Source organism: Thunnus albacares, chromosome 17, assembly GCF_914725855.1.
Source record: "Thunnus albacares chromosome 17, fThuAlb1.1, whole genome shotgun sequence".
In the NCBI taxonomy this organism is placed as follows: Eukaryota; Metazoa; Chordata; class Actinopteri; order Scombriformes; family Scombridae; genus Thunnus; species Thunnus albacares.
Window position 1 is genome coordinate 21,901,348 of NC_058122.1, and position 20,887 is coordinate 21,922,234.

Genomic DNA, 20,887 nt, shown 5'->3' on the forward strand with positions numbered 1-20,887 from the left:
ATTTCTCTTATTCTGTTTTGCATTCATAAATTCTCTTAAATCCTGCAATATTGCATTTGTGCTCGTTATTTATAATGCTTGATATAATTACTTTTGCATGATCAGGTGGACAGACATTGTTGCCACACAATCTGCTGCTCCCACTGTATGAAAATATACAAACACAAGTTACTTAAACTTATTTTACACATGCAACTTCAAAACTATTAAAACAAAAACTACTTGTAACTATTTTAGGCCAAGGACAGGTGAAAGACCATGAACTACATGTCACTACCACAATTTATTAACCCTTGAAGTCCATATTGTCAGTGCAAGAGTCTGTGTGTGCTGGTTGTGTGATCAGATGATTTCCTCATTGGCTGCTGTGTAGATAAAGAACAGTGTCAACCAATCAACGCCAGCGACCGATAATTGCCCTGTTTTCTCCTGTAGTGGTACGTGTGAGCTTTGTGAAGAAATTTATGAGACCTTCAGGTGCTCTTTGAAATCTCGAGTTTTATTTTTGTTAAGTCATCTTAAGTGGAATTGCCAGAAAATCCAGGCACTTTTAATCAAAACCCATTATCAAAATTGCACTTTTATTAACAAAGCCAATTTCTCTGTGGCGTTTTTTTTGGTGGTGCGTGGAGCTACTTTAGGCTTCAATGAAAACGGGAAAAGTGCATTTATTTTATCTTGAAGTTGTTATGAAAGTGTGTCAGCTACACAAGCTAACAATAAGAATAATTTACTTTTTAAAATTAAAATACGAAACTAACATAATAATATTTTATATATATATAATTGTGTCTTCTGATAAAGTTGAAGATATAATGATGATGATGATGATGATGATGATGATGATTAATAATAATAATAATAATAATAATAATAATAATAATAATGATTATGATGATGATAAATATGCATTTTAACGCACCACACACCGTTTAAATCTAATCTCTTAATATTATAGAATAGAATATATATATATATATATATATATATATATATATATATATATATATATATATATATATATATATATATATATATATATATATATATATATATATATCAGACTTCCCCATTGTCTGTTCGTGTCCCATCACGTCGTACCGATAATTCCCACAATCCCTGAAGGCAGCAATAGAGCATGGTGTGGAATGGACCAATCAGAGGCCAGAAAACATCAGCCAAGCCTATCGGCAGATGGGTGATGGAGACAAAATTCACAGGAAGCTCCAGTCCTCGGCACCACTGGTCCCCACAGGCGGAGAGAGTGGAGCAAGACTACCGAGAAAAGTCTCTCATCCAACCGCAAAACCCTACCAGAGCTCTCAAAAGGAAGAAAAAACATTCAAAACACAAGGTGAGTATTTATTATCTTTAAAATCTATACTTTTTTTTACTCTGCTGCTTCCTTTAACTGTGTCTGTTTCTCAGTGTCTGTTTCTCTCTGACACGAAGATGAGAAGATATTATACAAGTTGAACTGCTCAGTCCACCGCATTAAACCTGTTCTCCTGCTGCATACTTAGTAAGAAGTTTGAGTTAAGACTTTTTCATTTAATAAAGATGTGGATGTTTGCCATTTAAAAAAAAAAAAAGAAGAAGAAGAAGAAAAAGGAAACAAGAAAAGCATTGCTGTCTGACCGGTTTGCAAATGAATGAATCCTTGTTCTCTAGTAAAGTGAGTCACACACTGTGTTGTAAGTAAGTGGGTCAATTTAGGCAACGTTAAAAGTGAATATTAGGCTTTATCTTCTATCTTTTTAGCCTTTTTTTTTTTTTTTACCTTACTGTCAGATTTAATGAACACTTTTGTTGATTTGTGGTGCCCCCCCACCCCACCCCCCCTCAAGTCATCCATCATCCCCTGTTTTCAAATGTTATTGTGCATCATCTGGACCGGTGTTATTGCTGTAGTAGAGCAGTGTGATATTTAATAACTCTGACAGGATGGAAAGTGGATGATATATGGAACCTGAATGGGCTTTGGATGAACCGCGTTCGCCTGGCGTGAAAACCAGCTCTGTGGTGACTCAGGGACAGTGTTGATCAATAGTGAAAAAGATCCATGACAGTCCCATTAATCCCCTTAAGAAATGGCTGCCAGGTCCGCAGTACAGAGGCGGGAGTCCTGTTAGAGCCGACATCAGGGCTTTCAGCTTAATGAACCTCACAGAGGAAACGGGCAGAGCAGTTACTCCATCTCTGCAAGGTTACGTGACATAAAAGAGATGGTAATTAGTGAAGCCTCTGGTATATCAGCCTTAATAAGCATTTCTCAATACTGTTGTTATTTAATTTGGAGTAAGAAGCAGTAATAACATTTAATTTGCCTCTAAGGACTACAGCAGGATCCAGCATCTGTTGCAGTCCGGTGGTTGGTTTAGTGTTTCATTAAATATCAGGCAGAAATACATCAGGACGCTTGTACATGTAACTTGTCCAACTTTCTCCAAACTCCTGTATTCATTTGATCTGAGATTAAAGCTTAAAGGGACAAAGATTTGCTGTAACTGTTAAGAAGTTACTGCAGTTAAGTTTGAATCTATCTGTAAATTCGGATCTAAGCAAGATCCATGTTTCTCCAAGAAGTGCATTACACGCTTGCTGATCAAGGACACAATAAGCTGCCAGCTGTCTGTATGGAGCTCGATGTTGTGTTTTCTTGTGCAAAAAGGGAACGACAAACAGCCAAGCCAAGACTTCAGTCGGTGCTTCTGTCCACACCGTAGTGTTGCAAGTGGTTGTTTTTCATGTTTCTTGATTCAATTTTCATGTTTTAAATCTTATGTGGCTCCTCTAGAAAGATAAAGGAACCTCAACAGTAAAAATAAAACAGAAAATAGCTGTAATGACACTGATTGTTTGATTTCTGAATTGATTCACATGGCTCTTCATACTGTATCAGTTGATTCATTTACACGTAGGGCTGCAACTAACAATCGATTGTTTTCTCAATTTATCGATTAGTCGTTTGGTTGATAAAACGTCAGAAAATGGTGAAGAAAGTCGATCGTTGTTTCCCCAAACCCAAGATGCAACTAAAATGTCCCAACGAACAGTCCACCACCCAAAGATATTCAGTTTACTATCATAGTGTACTAAAGAAACCGGAAAATATTCACATTTAAGAAGCTGAAACCAGAGAATTTAAACATTCTTTCTTCTTAAATGACTCAAAATGATTCATCGATCAATTCAAATAGGCGGCAATTAATTTTCTGTTGATCGACTAATCATTGAAGCTCTATTTACACGACTATGGCTTCATACTTGTGCCGGTAGATCTTCCAGAGGGAAGGCGTTGCAGGGAGACATGAGTGAATAATCAGCTGTTTGTGTTGTTGATCCTGTTGGCGATGACCTCAGAGTAAAGAGTAAAGATCACAACAACCTCTCCCTATAGCAATAAAATTTATAGACGCAAGAACAGGTCACTGAATTTCTTATTTTACTTCCGTCACGTTCTGCCAGTTAAGGAGAGGAGTGGTTCTTAAATAATCAGTAAAGATAATTATTACTGCATGTGTGTGTGTGTGTGCTGCTTTTCATTGCTGGTAATAATCGGTCGCTAGCTGAGTCCAGTCTCTTCACTCTGCACGCACTCCGCTGTCTCTCCGGTAAGAATCTGATTGTTCGAGAGGCAAATAAGTGCCTATTATGTCGTTAGTGTGCAGGTCAAATAAACTGAGGCTTATTGAGATAGATTTAGCTTCACTGGCTTCACTGTCTGCTGTCTTGCTGGGTTCAGAAAGTGTGACTGTGCAAAAAGACAGAAAGCCTGAATCTGCAGTAAGTGTGTGTAATTAGATTTTCTAGCCATCTCTCTTAATTCTATGCAGTTAAATTGCATTACGCTCGGTAGTTTTTCTTCAGTTTTTGATTCGATCCGTGGTAAATACAAATTACAAAGCTGTCAGACCTTTTCTTGACAGCTCTGACAGCAGCAGGAAGCTGAAATGTTTTCTTTTTTGTTTCCTCATTCATCAAGATCAAGATCTGTTATGAATTCAGAGCGGTAAAACCACGTTGCCCTTTAACCTCGTCTCTGTCCATCACCTGTGTCTGCTTTTTCTGCATTCATATTCCTCTCCACATCTCTAAATGTGCTCTCCACCTCCTCACCGCTCGTCCGCATATCTCTCTCTTTTAGGCCAGTCTACGCCTAAGCAGTCATGTCGGCTAAAGCCATCTCCGAGCAGACGGGAAAGGAGTTCCTGTACAAGTACATCTGCACCTCGGCGGCTGTCCAGAACAGATTCCACTACGCCAACGTGACCGCCCAGACCGACTTTGACCGACTGGCTCAAGAGCATCCGTGGCTGCTCACACAGGTGAGGCGGTAGAAGACGATCTCTGAGAACCGGTTGTGCCAAAAAATATATGATTTTTCTTTAGCTACGTGAACAGCCACAAATTTACTGTGTAAAGCTATAAATGTCTAAAGCGCAGCCTCTCTTAAGCTGGTGGAAAATGATCTCCTCTTTATGGAGGACAATTACTTAGGCTGGCAGCAGAGTGGTCTCTCGGCGCTTGTTAGCTGACATCACAGAGACAGCAGAGAGATAGAAATCCAGTAGCTCTGTTACATTTTTAGTGGGAATGAAGCAAAGAAGATAAAAATACTCCGCTCTCTTCTGCTCTTAATTGACAAACGAGAAATTCTCACTCTCCCTTCCTGTCCTCAAGGAGGTCAGGGGGTCAACTAGGGTAGGAATCAGGAATCCTCGCAGTCCTCCCGTTTCTTACTCATCGCATTTTACTGCTCTTCATAGCAAAGCAGGCGCAGGTAGACAGGGTGTAACAGAAATAAATTTAATTATGCTGTGACTCATAGCCGAAGGTTTTTATCTGGGAGGGAGGAAGGAAGGAAGGTGGAGGCTGAGAGCAGATACACGGAGATATGTGCTGCGGTAGAATTGATTAGAAAATTGCATTAACTTTCACCCTCGGCCCTCTCATCCTCTGCTCACTGGCGAACGCCCAGATACTAATGGCTCCACTGTCATAAGTCATTCACTTTATCTGACTCCTAAGTGAGATGAAGCCGGGCTCCGTCGGTGGCGGCGGAGGCGGCGGCGGGGGGGGGGGGGTTGGATGTACTTTTGCGTCAGATGGGAACAATGGCGCATGAGGGATTCGTTTTTAAATAACGTTCAGCTCAACTTTCTTGTGATGTGTGTATCGTAGGTCTGGTATTTGCTGATGGTAACTTTTCAAATGTAATAATGAAACATCTCTGCGTTGGATTCGACTTCAAAATGTTTTGTTTGCGCTGAAACGGAGATTATGTCTGAAGTTAAAGAAAATGAATCACGAGCGGTGAACAGATGTTGAATGTCAGTGATGGAATTTGACATTTTAATAACAGTTTTAATTAATTACAACCTTCAGTTTGTTGCTTTCAACACATAAATATTCTGGCTTGTGACATCATGTCTAGAAACACATCCAGCGTTTTATATTTTTATCCTTTTTTTAAATATTATTTTATATTTACATCCTTTAAATATGTATTTCAGTCAGATTGCAGGTGCTCTGAATAAAATAAACACACTGCGCTCAGCTTTTGAGAATGAAAAGAGGAAGAAGTGAAGGTGCCCGTCGGTCCTGCTAACATACTACTTTGTCTTCTCCCTGCAGAGGCTGGTGGTGAAGCCGGACCAGCTGATCAAGAGACGAGGGAAGCTGGGCCTGGTCGGCATCAACCTGGACCTGAACGGCGTCAAAGAGTGGCTGAAACCCCGCCTCATGAGAGAGACGGCAGTACGTCATCCGCCCTCTCCCTTTTCTCTGCTGTCCAATTACATCCACCCACCCTTCTGTTTGAGAGCGTGCACTCCTTCAATCAATATTATCCCGTTGCTTTATTCAGACCCTCCTCCTGTTGCCCTTTCCTTCACCCCCCCCCCCCCCTCCCCTGTTTTGCATCGGTGCATTTTCTACATATGTGCTGTGTGGTTTGCATGATGTGCAGCTTCCCACACTGCTTGAGTATCAGTCCGCTGGTAGTAAATCAGTCCAGTAAGCTGAAGCGAGCGCACTTACTGAATAAACAGTCGGTCCATCTTTCCAGTCAGCATCACCACAGCGCAAAAGATCTATCACTGCGCCACGGAGACGCCGTCGCTTTGCCTCATAAACCGAGAAGTTATGGAGAGACTATGAAGGTTCATAAAGCATCGAAGAAGAGCGTCGGTGTGTGTTGCAGCGCTCAGATGCGAGTAGATGTATCTCTTCACAGATGAGATGAAACTGTCTGCAGCTGCCGGTGGCTGTAAATAAAGATAAATAAAGCTGCAGCTACACTGTTTCAGCTTGTTATATTATCTCTAAAATGTAATTAAGTGGAGTTTAAGTAATTACACAGATAAATATAAGTATGTGAACTTGCATATTTTTAAATCTGGTGCCTTACAAATGTGTAAGGGGCTTTAAAGTAGAATAAATCGGTCACCTGTGTTGTACTTTATATTGTTATATTATTGTTATATTGTTACTCTTGTTGCAGAGAAATCATCAGGGTAGCACCGTTTGTTTTGGAGGAACAAGTCAGAGACAAGCGACAGCAGATAAAGTCAAACATTTCCTGTCACTTTTAACACGTCTTATCACTTCCTCATACCCGCAGCTTTCTCACCTCCCTTCTCTGCCACAGTCGTCCGCGTCGCTCCACTTTTTTATTAAAAGACCGTTTCATATTTGGTGCAATCATGTCACTACAATTGGCTTAAATTGAGTCATTCACATACAAATTGCATTCACAACATTAATGCCTCTCTCTCTCTCTCTCTCTCTCTCTCTCCCTCTCTCTTGATGGAAGTGTCAGTTTATGTTTCTGAATTGGTCTGAGCCCCCTGTGGGTTTTTTCAGTCAGATAGGCTTTCTTTTTTTTTTTCCACCACCTTTTCAAAATGGCAACTCCCTCTCTCTCTCTCTCTCTCCCTTTTATATATTTATTTATTTTCCTCTGTTCTCTCCGGCTGGCTGCTCTCAGACAGTCCCTGGTTACTTTGTGCCTGTTGGCCTTTAACACAGGAATGATGACAGCCTCAACAAACGAGCTGTGGCTGTGTTAGCAGTTCTTTGCCTACAGTAATATATGACATTTTCTTTTTTTTCCTTCTTATGAACCTGTCTCCTTTTATCCATTTTGTCTTCTTTTATTTTGTTATGCTCCTATTGGTATCTTTTTATTCATTAAGCATTTGATTTGTCATCTCCTTAAGACAATCATCTTGTGGATTATCCTCAGGTTGGAAAAGCCAAGGGCATTCTCAAGAACTTCCTCATCGAGCCGTTTGTCCCCCATAAACAGGTGAATCACTCATTACACGTAGACAATGACTCAAACTAGATGTTATAGATAGACTAGATAGTTTTATTCATTTATACACTGATATGCTTTATTGCTCCGTTATCCAGGAGGAGGAGTTCTACGTGTGCATCTATGCCACCAGGGAGGGAGACTATGTGCTGTTTCACCACGAGGGAGGGGTTGATGTAGGAGACGTGGACGCCAAGGCGAAGAAGATGCTGGTCGGGGTGGATGAAAAGATCAGCGAAGACTCCGTGAAGAAAGTGCTGCTGACCCAAGCCCCGAACGACAAGAAAGAGTGAGTTGGATGGGGCAAAGTCATCGGGAGTGCTCTATTAATGATGAAGAGTCCATGCTACTAAATGAGACTAAAAAAAGTAGAGTTTTTCCATTACATAATGAAACTCCTGACTGGCAGTGGAAAACAAAAGAGGCACATAAATGATATTGCAGTAAAAGTAGGAGCAGCAGCAGCAGCAGGAAGAGGAGGAGATGGGTGGCTGGTTTCCATTAGACAAATGACAAACACCCTCCTCTGCTGCTTCCCCCTTTTTTTTTCGATCAGATGTCACCCCACAGCTTTTTTTTTAACACCACAGCCACATTCAGAGCACGTCCGTTTATTTTGATGGGTGTGATACGGCGGCTCACCCTCGACGACCCCTCCTATCCATCTTTTCCAGCGATGCTCTTATGATGGCACGTTCTGGCCTGAGTCGCTCTGCCAACCCCCCCCCCCCACACCCCCGGCTCGCCTCCTCACCCAGTGTGCCTCTCTCCTCACGCTGTGGGTTGAAAACAAAAGCAGCACTTGGCTAGTTTTCCTGCCCTTCCATCAGAAGCAGACATGGGAAGCTGAGTCACTTAGGGGTCTCTCCCACGGGCCAGCCAGAGTCCTGACAAAAGGCTGACGCGGTTACAAAGGCTCCGAGCCGCCCGCACAACTGACAGGCAGGGGAGAGGAGAGAAAATACTGCCTCCCTCCTCCTCCTCCTTCCAGCAACTCCTTACTCTTCACTGCTCTGTTTTGACAAGTGAAGGAGGAAACAAATTAGATTTGACCTTCTCTGCAGCAGGGCTCTCCGAAGCTAATTTACAGGTGGATGTTTCCCGTCCAGCTCTGCCTTGACAATCCGTCATTGATATTGCCTGTAGTTTGTCATGATCTGGATAATATGGGAATGATTACAGCCGTGCTGTTTTTTATTGTGCTTTTTTTTCTTTTTAACCACAATTCATGAGGTTCATAAGTCATAGAGAGAAACGGTATTGCATAACCTAAACTGCATATTTGTCATGTTCTGTCATATAAGTTGATAGACGTCCAGCGATGATTTAAGAACAGCTTTTGACTTTATTATTTCAAGGAAAACTGTGTGTGCAGCCAGCCATTAATCACATAAAACATAAAAAGCAATGTAAAAACATACAGATAAGAATCAAGAATATTGAAATATATGGATAGAAGAAAATAAAAAAGTGCAGATGAACTCTAGAAGCAAACTGTATATGCAGATAAGATGTTTGTACTGTGGGGTTTATAACTGTTGGTAATGTAATACCAGTAACCAGACATTCCCAGTTAATTGTGGTGCTGAAGCAACAGATCCTAAGATGTCAGTTTGAATTGTTAAATGTCATCACTCTGCAGGGTCCTGGCCAGCTTCATCGTTGGACTCTTTAACCTGTACGAAGACCTGTTCTTTACGTACCTGGAGATCAACCCACTGGGTAGGTTTTTCTTGTTTTTTTTCTTTCTTAAATTCTTCATTACAAGATGTGCAACAAGCAATCATGATGGTGAATTTGCTTAATTGCAGCACAGTCATAAATATGTTATCAGATTATGAGATCGGAACGGAAACATCAAAAGGAAACTGGGGAGGAAAACATCGATGCATTATAAACCAGCGTCTTGAACCCAGAGGCGGAAGTTGATTCTGCCACATTTTTAACACTGAGGGAGGAAATAAGTGAATAATGCATGCACTAGCTGTTTGATGAAGGCAGTGTGTGTGTTTATAATAGAGTAATTAGACACCAGTACATGCCCTCTGGCAGCTGTTCCTGTGGATGTGGTTGGGGCTGCTGAGACTTGCTCTCCCTGCTTTGATGTCCTACTGTACCACCTCCTCCCCGTCTTCACTTCCCCATGCCAACCACCTCCTGCAGAGACAGCACGAAAGCTGTGGGTCACCTGTGACCACGCATGGTCCCCTCTCGTTTTCCCATGACCTATTTAAAGCTCAGACCCTCTGCTAACATTGTGAATCTCAGCAGGTGTGTTTGTGGTTTTTTTTTTGAAGTATAGGTCCTAACACGCCTTTTTTCCCTTCTCTCAGTGGTAACAAAAGATGGAGTTTACGTGTTGGACATGGCAGCCAAGATTGATGCCACGGCTGACTACATCTGCAAGGCCAAGTGGGGCAACGTGGAGTTCCCTCCACCCTTCGGCAGGGAGGCTTATCCTGAGGTGAGGGGGAGGACTCAGGAGATGAAGCTAGCAAAGCGTCAGATTTCAATCTGTCAGCATCTAATAGCTGGTGTTGTCCTCCAAAGAGGGAAAAAGTAGGATGTACAATGACAAACCTTAGTGGCCACTTAGGACTGTTTTCAATCATTTTAAATTAGAGTATCACTACATTTACAGTAGAAAATCTCAATGTTATAGCTCAACTGTAAATTTCTATATTGTGTTGTCTTGTTCTTTATGATATACTGTTAATGTTACTGTTGTTATTTAATGCACAAATTGGGCAACTTAGATTTACAAATAACAAAAAACTAAAACTCTTTAAAACTAAAGAAATAAATCTGACTAAAAGAGCACTCCTAAGACTCTCCTAAGATTCAAAAACTAAAAGTCTAACTTGCCTTGCCTCGTATACTACTGGACTAAATAGAGCTGGTAAGTATCTGACGCATTAAATCACCTGCATGACAGAGCTCAAAATATGAAAATAAAGAAACTTGGCTGTTCAGTGTTTGTATACTTGGGACTTTTTCTATTTTTATCTGGTGCCTGTAGGGGCTCGTTTGAGACAGAATGTCTGTATACCAGAAGGACAGGTCTAATTGGGCTGCTGTGAGTCTAGAGTGGAGAAGAGGGACAGCGGGTGCCTTTGATTGGAAGCTTTTTACACCCAGCCACCAGCTGTGGCCCTGACTTTAACAAACAACCACTCATGCGCATCATCATCCACTATCACTGTTAATACAATATTTCCAATAACCAGTGCTTTAAAATAAATTCAGGTACAAACAATGAATTGCAGCCACATGAAGTGGTGCTTGTATAGGTCCTGCTCTGATTAATGCTCTAATCACAAACACTCCACCCCCTGCCTCTTAACTGCTCTCTCACCTCTTCATCGACCTTTTTCCTCGTCTTTTTCAGGAGGCCTACATCGCCGATCTGGATGCCAAGAGTGGTGCCAGCCTCAAACTGACCCTGCTCAACCCACGGGGCAGAATCTGGACCATGGTGGCAGGAGGAGGTGCATCAGTGGTGTACAGGTACGCAGTCACATATCAGAGCCAAACGACATAAAACAAAACCTGGATAAATAAGACAACAGCAGCCGTATATCTGAAATAATCAAATCGAATGCTTCTTCTGGTTTCTTAAATTGTCTCTTGGCTTTATCATCATTGTTTTGATTACACTACACATAATTAGGTTTAGCTTTATGCCAGTGATGCAGCAGTGAGGATGATACTGCAGCAGCTCAGACTCTGCCCGTTCAGCTGCCTGCTGCTAAATTGGATTCTTAGATGTTGCCATTTTAGCGAGAGTCTGGAGGAATGAGAGACGTGTCCACCGTCTGTCAGGGGTGTAAAGCGTGACAAGCAGACACATCAGCTGTAACTAATTATTCCCTCCGTGCACTATTAAGCTGTATCTGTTTACAGTGTATTTAGAGAGAGTGCATCAAGTGTTCAGGTTCTGAATAATCTTAATTTTTCTTGCAGTGATGTTAATTGTTGGAGCTGTAAAGCGATGCTACCACCAAACCTTTAGTGTCCCAGCATAGGAGATAGACAGCTGCTGTTGGTATCACTTTTTCCTCTCTGTGGCTGACCAATATAAACCTCTCCTAGTGACACTATCTGTGACCTGGGTGGGGTGGACGAACTGGCCAACTATGGGGAGTATTCAGGAGCACCGAGCGAACAGCAGACCTATGACTACGCCAAGACCATCCTGTCTCTGATGACCAGAGAGAAGCACCCTGATGGTAGGAAAACTTTATGAAAACCCTCTGTGTGTACTGAAAATAGTCTTTTTTTTATTCTAAAATAATGTTCCTATTATAACTATGTTTTCCAGGAAAGGTTTTGATCATCGGGGGGAGCATTGCAAACTTCACAAACGTTGCAGCAACATTTAAGGTATAGTATCACGTGCTTTTCGGTAGTAGGCTCAATAAATACTCACTAAATATCAAAGTTATTCACTGAGCTTTTCCTTTTCTTTGCTAGGGAATTGTTCGAGCTATTAGAGACTACCAGGTGCCACTAAAGGAGCATGAGGTTACCATTTTTGTCCGCCGTGGAGGCCCCAACTACCAGGAAGGTCTCCGAGTGATGGGAGAAGTTGGTATGTTCAGGCTTTACACTGAATCATGTCTTGAGTGCATTTTTGTCTGCAATCACCTGCTGATTTTCATGCACCATGCACCACACTTGATTCTCTTCACTCTCCCCTCAGGCAAGACAACTGGGATCCCCATTCACGTCTTTGGCACAGAAACTCACATGACTGCCATTGTTGGCATGGCACTGGGCCACCGGCCAATCCCCAACCAGCCTCCTGTTGCCGCCCACACTGCCAACTTTCTCCTCAACTCCAGCGGCAGCACATCGGTATGACACATACTGGCTCCGCGCAGACAAATAGGCTGTCATGATGTGGCGTCGGCTCCCTGTGCAGTGAATTTACATCATCAGACCCGCCAATAGTGGTGCTGCAGTTTAGCGGCAGAGTGAGCAGAAGACTTGCATGCCACAGCCTCTGTTTGAGTCATTGCTGTCGTGTCCTTTTAGTGAAGCAGGCCATGCAGTTAGGTTATGAGAAGCCCAGTGGCTCTTTTGTATGAAAGCATTTCAGGGTATTATTGACTGCTCTCACTCAAATAGTTGTGAGACCACAGTCAGGAACGCTCTGTGACTGCCCCGAGGCGTCCATTAAAAATGTGCAGTGTGTAGACTGTCAGCAAAGTGAGTGTGTGTGCGCCTGGACTTGCACATACACATGTATCTGCCTGTTTACTTCAAATGTAGAGGCAGGTATATAAGAGAAAAACCACAAGGAGAACTTGACTATTACACGTGCTATATAAGACAGTGTAATGCAACACTTCACAGCAAAATTTACAGCTCTAAAACCAGTAAGTTGACACCAGGAACACCAAGACTCACAGTGTGTCTTGTGTGCAAGTGATGTCTTATAAAATAACCCAAGCGGATCACTGTTTTGGCAGTCTTTACAGTTAAAGCAGCTCAATTCTCAACAGAGCTGTCCTTGTTAACACACACACACACATTTTTAAAAATGTGTGTAGCAGAATAAGAAATTGCTGAATCTTTTTTTTTTTGTGTGTGTGATTTCCAGACCCCAGCATCCAGCAGAACTGCTTCTTTCTCTGAAACCAGAGCCAAAGTCGAAAGCTCACCAGCTAAGAAGGCCAAAACTGGAGCTCCTATTGGTGAGAAAACACACACACTCTGGCTCTGGGAAATCTTTTGCGCTGTGAATACTGAGGCTTTGAAGTGTTTTCAGACACGGTTCCCGCTGCTGGGTAGCATAACAGGGGGATTAGAAGTGTTGTTATCATGTATGGTCGAGTTATTAGGTATTATAGCTCCCTCTTTGGACAGCAAGATGATCCTGCAACCCTAACTCAATAAAATGGAAGTTGACAGTGTTATATGATCAGATAAAAATATATCTAATCTATTCCATCTTCAAAACAACATTTCTATAGTAGTGTTGAGATTATGCATCAAAGCAGTGTTATACTTACTGATCTCTGTTAAACCTCATGTCAGTAATATTATTATTATTATATTTTTCCTTTTTAACTTCTTACATTGTCACTTATGTTCATGTGCACCTGTCACATTTTGGCACTGTGAATTATTCTACAATTGCACTATTGTATATGCGTGTATCAGAAGTAGAAGAAGATCACATCCATTTTAGTGACCTTGTTTTCAGTTCCCATCTGTAACAGCTTTCCTTTCCCTGTAGCCAAGGCAACTACCCTCTTCAGCAAACACACCAAGTCCATAGTGTGGGGCATGCAGACCCGGGCAGTGCAGGGCATGCTGGACTTCGACTATGTCTGCTCCAGAGACGAGCCATCTGTCGCAGCCATGGTCTACCCCTTCACGTAAGAGCCCCCTATCTTTTGGTTTACTTTGGTCTGCTGTCAGTATAATGACTCTTAATTGCACATTTAAGAATCTCCTTATAAGTAAAGTCCTTCCACTGTGTGACAATTGCTTTTCTACATTGCTGCCTTCCAGTGGAGACCACAAACAGAAGTTCTACTGGGGCCATAAAGAGATCCTCCTCCCTGTCTATAAGAACATGAGTGATGCCATGAAGAAACACCCAGATGTGGACGTGCTCATCAGCTTTGCCTCTCTGCGTTCAGCCTTTGACAGCACCATGGAGACCATGCAGTACTCACAGGTAAAATCCCCACCTGCGCCATCTGCGAGCTATAAAATAAATAAAGGCTCTAAAAGTTAAGCCTTTCTGTTCATTTGCTTTCAGATTCACACCATTGCCATCATCGCCGAGGGCATCCCTGAAGCCCACACCAGGAAGATCATCAAGGCAGCGGATGAGAAGGGTGTCACAATCATTGGACCCGCAACTGTTAGTCTTGACTCATTTCTTCTGAGATTGCTCAGGAATTTTTTGTTTTTATTGTCTGAGCAAACCAGCAAATCTCTGTTTTTGTTCTTTCCAGGTTGGAGGAATCAAACCAGGCTGTTTCAAGATCGGGAACACAGGCGGCATGCTGGATAACATCCTCGCCTCCAAACTCTATCGTCCTGGCAGCGTGGCCTATGTGTCCCGCTCGGGCGGCATGTCCAATGAACTCAATAACATCATCTCCCGCACCACTGATGGTGTTTTTGAAGGTGTGGCCATTGGTGGGGACAGGTATGTGACCGTCTTATCTGCAGTATGTGAACGTGTGGGTTTGAATTGGTGTGTAATTGGTGTGTAATTCTGCAGATACCCAGGCTCTGTGTTTACCGACCATGTGCTGCGTTACCAAGACACTCCTGGAGTGAAGATGATTGTTGTACTGGGAGAGGTGAGGAATAAATCTACACACACACACCCACACTGGTGCCTGCAGCTTTAATCAGTTACTGATTTGCATTGCTATATCTTGTGTTTGTCTCTACTCTCTACAGATTGGAGGCACAGAGGAGTACAAGATCTGCCAGGGGATTAAACAGGGCAGGATCACAAAGCCAGTGGTGTGCTGGTGTATTGGCACCTGTGCCACCATGTTTTCCTCAGAGGTGAGAGGGCAGATGTGCAGTCTGGTTCATTTCAGGCATCGTTGAGCAGCTACAGAATGAGAATGACCCATGTCGCACCTTTTTTTTCCCCTCAGGTCCAGTTTGGCCATGCAGGAGCTTGTGCCAACCAGGCCTCTGAGACAGCAGTGGCTAAAAACAAGGCGCTGAAAGAGGCCGGTGCCTTCGTACCCAAGAGCTTTGATGAGCTGGGAGAAGTCATCAAGTCAGTCACATTCATTCCTTCAATTCATGCTAATAAGTTACTTGGGTGTAATATTCCTTAGGATATAATTTTCAGACGGGTTTGTTAGTGTTCTTTTGTAATAATGCTTGATCTCATCTCATCTTTTTGTATTTTTTTTCATCCATGTAGATCTGTATATGACGAACTTGTTACCAAAGGAGTCATCGAACCAGCTGAAGAGGTGCCTCCTCCCACTGTGCCAATGGATTACTCCTGGGCAAGAGTGAGTATGCCAACACACCAGCAATGCTTTACTTTAAATCCCACTGTTTGGCATCAAACATTTGACAAATTGTTTATAACACCCTATAATGTAGTTATAATAAGCTACAAGGACATTTTTGTTTATTGATGTACAGAAGAGTTTATAGATTAATTTTAGGATTATTTCCTCACTTAATTGACAAATTTGATGTAAAAAACATTTTTAAAAATGTGAAAAATAAGCTCGAGATGACCTCAGTAAAGTCACAATGAGTCCCACAATCAGTCCTAAATGCAAAGGTATTCAATTTACTATAATGTAAGACAAGGAAAAACAGCAAATCTCAGATTTGAGAACCTGAAACCAGAGACGGTGAATATGCAACAGGGACAAAATCCTTCTTCAGAGGGAGGCACATTGGATACACTCCCTTAACACCCTCATTCCCAGTGGGTTGAATGAGGAGATTTCATTTGCTTGTTTCTTCTGAACTGAATGTAATTTATTTTTTTCCTTTTATTTATTATTTTCTATGAATTGTTGAATGTGAGTAAACTACATCATGTGTTTGTGGCTCCCCCTGCTGGGATGGACCTATTTTACCAGTTGTTGACAACTATAACTACGTCTTTTGATTGTGAAATTGACGGTGCACACACTGAAGAAGGGTGTCTGTGTGGCAATTAAATAAGTAAATTTGGAGTGCTGTCCTAGTCTTTCTTTTTCATTATTCACTACTTTAAGGATCCAGCACCCAGTTTTCATGGTACCCACAGTTGTTGACAAATACATTAATAAACACATATCTGCTTACAACTACATTATAATGTGCTATAAACCATGTATTAACTGTTTATATACTAATGTAAAATATGGTTTTAAATTGATACAGATAAAACACAACAGGTTGAGTGACTTTTTCCTTCTTGTGTGTGTTTGCTCTGCAGGAGTTGGGTCTGATCCGTAAACCAGCTTCCTTCATGACCAGTATCTGTGATGAGAGGGGTCAGGAGCTCATCTATGCAGGCATGCCCATCACTGAGGTCTTCAAGTCTGAAATAGGCCTGGGAGGAACTCTGGGGCTACTTTGGTTCCAGAGGAGGTCAGCCAGTCAACCCAGTTGTGATAAACAAATTCTTGAGAAATTCAGGAATTCCATAACCATTATGCCTTGTTTCCCACATGTGTGTATGTGTGTGTGTGTGTGTAGGTTGCCAAGGTATGCCTGTCAGTTCATTGAGATGTGCCTGATGGTGACTGCTGATCACGGTCCTGCTGTTTCTGGTGCCCACAACACTATTGTTTGTGCCCGAGCTGGCAAAGATCTCATCTCCAGCCTCACATCTGGCCTCCTCACCATCGTAAGACACAAGAATTCATTTACTGTATTTACTGACAGTAAAAGTAAATCCCATGAGTAAATCCCGTCTTTCTTTTTGTGATTTTTTTTTTTTTTTTTTCAGGGTGACCGCTTCGGTGGTGCTCTGGATGCTGCAGCAAAGCAGTTTAGCAAGGCATTTGACAGTGGCATGCTGCCAATGGAGTTTGTCAACAAGATGAAAAAGGATGGCAGGCTGATCATGGGCATTGGACACAGAGTCAAGTCTGTGAGTACCACAGCTCCTTAGCATTTGTGCATCCACAGCAGAATGATTGTCAAATTAGAGTTCAGCACAAACTATTAACCTCTTCTACTCCCTACCAAGGAAAGCCATAATCCTCTGAATGCCTGAGGTCTCTAGTTTGTGATTGTTAAGTTTAATGAGGCTATGATTATTCTTAAGGTCACAATAGGTCATTTAAAACAGTGAGGTCACGTTTCAAAAAATGGTCTCACTGCAATGAAATGGCTACCATGGGGACTTACATCATCACACGTGAATACAATTGGGCTCATTGAATCCACAAGAGCCTCAGCTTTCCAGTCAGACCCAGTTCATGCAATTCCAAGACTGTTTAGGGACCCCAGTATGCAGAAATATTCACGTACACCATTTTTAGAATAGGGGAAAATAAGACATTTATACTGCATTCAAAACTGCATGATTTTTGCTCAAACCTGCATGGGATTAGCATAAAGTGGGCATGTCTATAAAGGGGAGACTCATGGATAACCATAGAACCCATTTTCATTCAGATATCTTGAATTCAGGGTCACCTTTTAAAAATGGCCTTGCCAGTTTTTCCCTCACCAAAATTTCACCTAACTTTGGAGCGTTATTTAGCCCCCTTCCTGACAAACCATCATGACATGGTTGGTACCAATGGATTCCTTAGTTCGCATAGTTTTATATGATATAAGCAAGTAGCTTTAAAATTGAGGCCCTACAGCCTCTGAAAGGCAGTAATGTTACCCACAGATGCTGGGAAGAACACAGGGAATAGCACTGTACTGTAAAAGACTAGTACTGGAAAAAGAAATAAAATTGACACCTAAACAAAAACAAACTGTTATTTCTTGAGAAAATGTATTAGAGGAGGAAGATTTAGAATGATTTAGAGGAGGAAGAATAAAAATGAATTTTCTTTATCACCTCAGATTAACAATCCCGACATGAGAGTCCAGATCTTGAAGGACTTTGTGAAGCAGCATTTCCCCTCCACCCAGCTGCTGGACTACGCTCTAGATGTAGAGAAGATCACCACCTCCAAAGTAAGACTTATTACTTCATATTCTCTTCTGCAGCCTTTACTAAATAGTTGACACACTCCATTTTTAAATTCCACAATCCTTTTTTTTCCCCTCTCTGTGTTGGTTTTGTCGTATTAGAAACCCAACTTGATCCTGAACGTGGACGGCTTCATCGGTGTGGCCTTCGTGGACCTGCTCAGAACTTGTGGTGGATTTACACGGTAAGCCGATAAATACTTCACAATGTCTTTTTCTACAGTTTACACCTCGTTTCTCTTATTGTCAATTCATGAATTCTTCTCTATCATTGCTCACCGCAGGGATGAAGCTGATGAGTTTGTGGAAATCGGAGCTCTGAACGGCATCTTCGTCTTGGGACGCAGCATGGGATTCATCGGTGAGTCGTATCTGCTGTGATACAGTATGCAAGATAGCAGACACGTCTACCTTGCACGCCAATCAATCCTTCCATTTTCTATCTCCTCAGGACACTACCTAGACCAGAAGAGGCTGAAGCAGGGTCTGTATCGCCACCCCTGGGATGACATCTCCTATGTGCTCCCAGAACACATGTCCATGTAATCGGATGGACTAAACCACACAGTGCCAACCCTTCTGTCCCCAGTGTCTCCTCACCCTCACCCGTCAATCCCCACAAAGCCACAAAGCAGTGGCATAATATAGGGAAGATGTTACTATTAATATAGCTGTAAATGGCAAATATAGAAAGGGAGAATTTCAACCTGTTAGTGCTGCAGTTCTGTGAATAGAGTAAGAAAACCTGCAAAACTGTGAATCTCCATCAGTTGATCAGCAGTCGATAATAAATCCGATATACAGGTGAGAGAGTTAAAGCGGATCATTCAAGCATTCATCACCACCACCGCCACTACTACTCTCGTGGCTTCAGCGGTAAAGTTACTGTGACTTACTCCGAAATATTACATCATTGTATCATCCAGGCATGTGTGTGTCTGTATCACATACTGTCGTGTCTCTGTGCAGCTCTCTCCATCGTGCCACTTGAGAATCATGAGTCTTGCTACACAGGATGAACATGTAGTGCAATAATGCCTATAATATTGAGAACATACTGTAGATCAGAGCTTTATTTATGTATAGGTGTATTAATTGTGAAAACGAAAGGGTACGAGAACATTATAGTTTTTGATTTTTCTGTAATGTTTTGACATGGTAGCGAAAAAAGGAAACAGCAGTCGGCTTAATGTTGCAAATGGGACCATTTCATGAGTCATTCCTGGCAGTCGCTGCCATTTGCTGTTCCCAGGAAATATTCTCTCTCATCTGGTGGAAAATATGGGGTATTTTCGCAAAAGGTTTTAAATATAAGCCACAATAAATATTGAATGTAATTTTAAAATTACAAAATGTTTTTTTTTTCTTTCCCTAATTAGTTCTGCAGATTAGAGCATTTTTTTTGCCAAAAGCCCCAGGAAACATTAACCATAGTGCATTCCTGGCTACAAAAAGATGAAATATTCACTGTTTTTTTAAGGTCTTTTGTCTTGACATTGTTAACATAAATGCACTAATCCCAGTATCAGCAATACATGACAGGAATTAGTTTTAATAACTGAAAGCTTTCATATTGTTTTTTTCACATGTTTTTTCACAATTAAGATATTAGGTCCTGTTATTTAAGATTGTTTCATTTCTCTGTTTAGAATAGCTTTTTAAAGATCATTACATGCCTAATGTTCAACATGTTGTGCCATCTATTACTCACTGACTTTCTTTGTATTTCAACAAAACCATTTCATATGATGGAAACTGCAAACAAGTCTCACTTTAAAAAAAAAAAAGAAAATTGACCTTCCAGATTGTCGCGTTTGTATCCAACAGAGTAACTTTTTAGACAATCTGGATTTTGGATTTAGATTTTTTCTGCTATTCTTGTTGAAAGATACTTTTAACTGAAAATGATCAATTTTCCCACAATTTATGTGGCCACAAAGAAAGCTGTGTGCCAGGCTTCACCAGTCTCATGATTTATGTGAATGTTACAAAACTGTAGAAGAATTCTTGTGGACAACCAGAGACCTCACCAGTGTTGTTGCAATGTTTTTGTTTGTTTCAATGTGAATTGAACGTGCCTCTGTACTGATTTGTTGTGTGTTGATAACTGTGTAATTGAGTAAAATAAAATGTAATTAATGTAAGAATGCAGTGTCATCTCCTTGTGGTCATACCGATGTGTGTTTGTGCGCCATTGTCTTTGAACTAGGGCTTGCAATTGTTTTCAATGTTAATCGTTTTGTCTACAAAAAGTTGTGAAAAATGCCACTAACGATTTCCCTGAGCCAAATGTGAGTCAATCAAATTGCGCGTTTTATGCAACCAACATTCCTAAACCCATTTTAATACCCAAAGACATGCAGTTTACACGGATATAAAACCAAGAGAAGCATGACATAGCCACATTTAAGAAGCTAAAAATCAACACTTGGAACATCAGCAAATATTTAGCTTTTTTTTCTTGAAAAGGGAAAGATTAACTAAATAGTTTTCAATTTATTTATATATTTATTTTTTTGGTCAACAAATCAGCTAATAATTTCAGCTCTGCTTTGAAATATTTATAGGCAACCTCTGTCCAGATGTTGAAGGGTTAATTTGGTAAATAAATGAATGTTCAGCATCAGGTTACTCCTACATTTAAGGATTCTGAAATATTTTTATATCCCTTTTCATATCTGGCACACCTAAATGAAATAGATTTTCCTGTCGTTACAAGTCAAGTCGGCCATGAGTAGCTAATGAGAGTGAAATGTTTTTTAGGTCATAAGAAGATGGGAGTAGACTTATTTGATATCCACTATAAATATAAATAAGCTATATATGCAGAAGAGTATGATGCTGTTAATTTATTGCAGACTTTGTTGCAGAGGATGCACAACAAACTACATGTCAGCATAAGTTTTT

At 41.3% G+C, this 20,887-nt stretch overlaps 1 protein-coding gene across 2 annotated transcripts; it reads left to right on the plus strand.

Moving 5' to 3' along the window:
- Positions 1–1,167: 1,167 nt before the first annotated feature.
- aclya (ATP citrate lyase a) lies at positions 1,168–20,127 on the plus strand. Of its 2 annotated transcripts, none has more exons than XM_044332166.1 (28): positions 1,168–1,354; positions 4,153–4,328; positions 5,638–5,760; positions 7,250–7,312; positions 7,420–7,610; positions 8,964–9,043; positions 9,655–9,785; positions 10,710–10,828; positions 11,414–11,550; positions 11,643–11,704; positions 11,795–11,912; positions 12,024–12,178; positions 12,927–13,020; positions 13,566–13,707; positions 13,844–14,012; positions 14,097–14,201; positions 14,296–14,492; positions 14,568–14,649; positions 14,753–14,863; positions 14,959–15,086; positions 15,237–15,330; positions 16,260–16,414; positions 16,523–16,673; positions 16,776–16,919; positions 17,852–17,965; positions 18,083–18,165; positions 18,265–18,341; positions 18,432–20,127. In XM_044332166.1, the coding sequence occupies exons 2-28, from the start codon at positions 4,170–4,172 to the stop codon at positions 18,524–18,526; spliced, it is 3,279 nt and encodes a 1,092-aa protein (XP_044188101.1). In that variant the 5' UTR covers positions 1,168–1,354; positions 4,153–4,169; the 3' UTR covers positions 18,527–20,127. The 2 variants fall into 2 exon arrangements, with proteins under 2 accessions (XP_044188101.1, XP_044188100.1); XM_044332165.1 differs by having other exon boundaries at positions 1,169–1,354; positions 4,148–4,328.
- Positions 20,128–20,887: the final 760 nt, after the last annotated feature.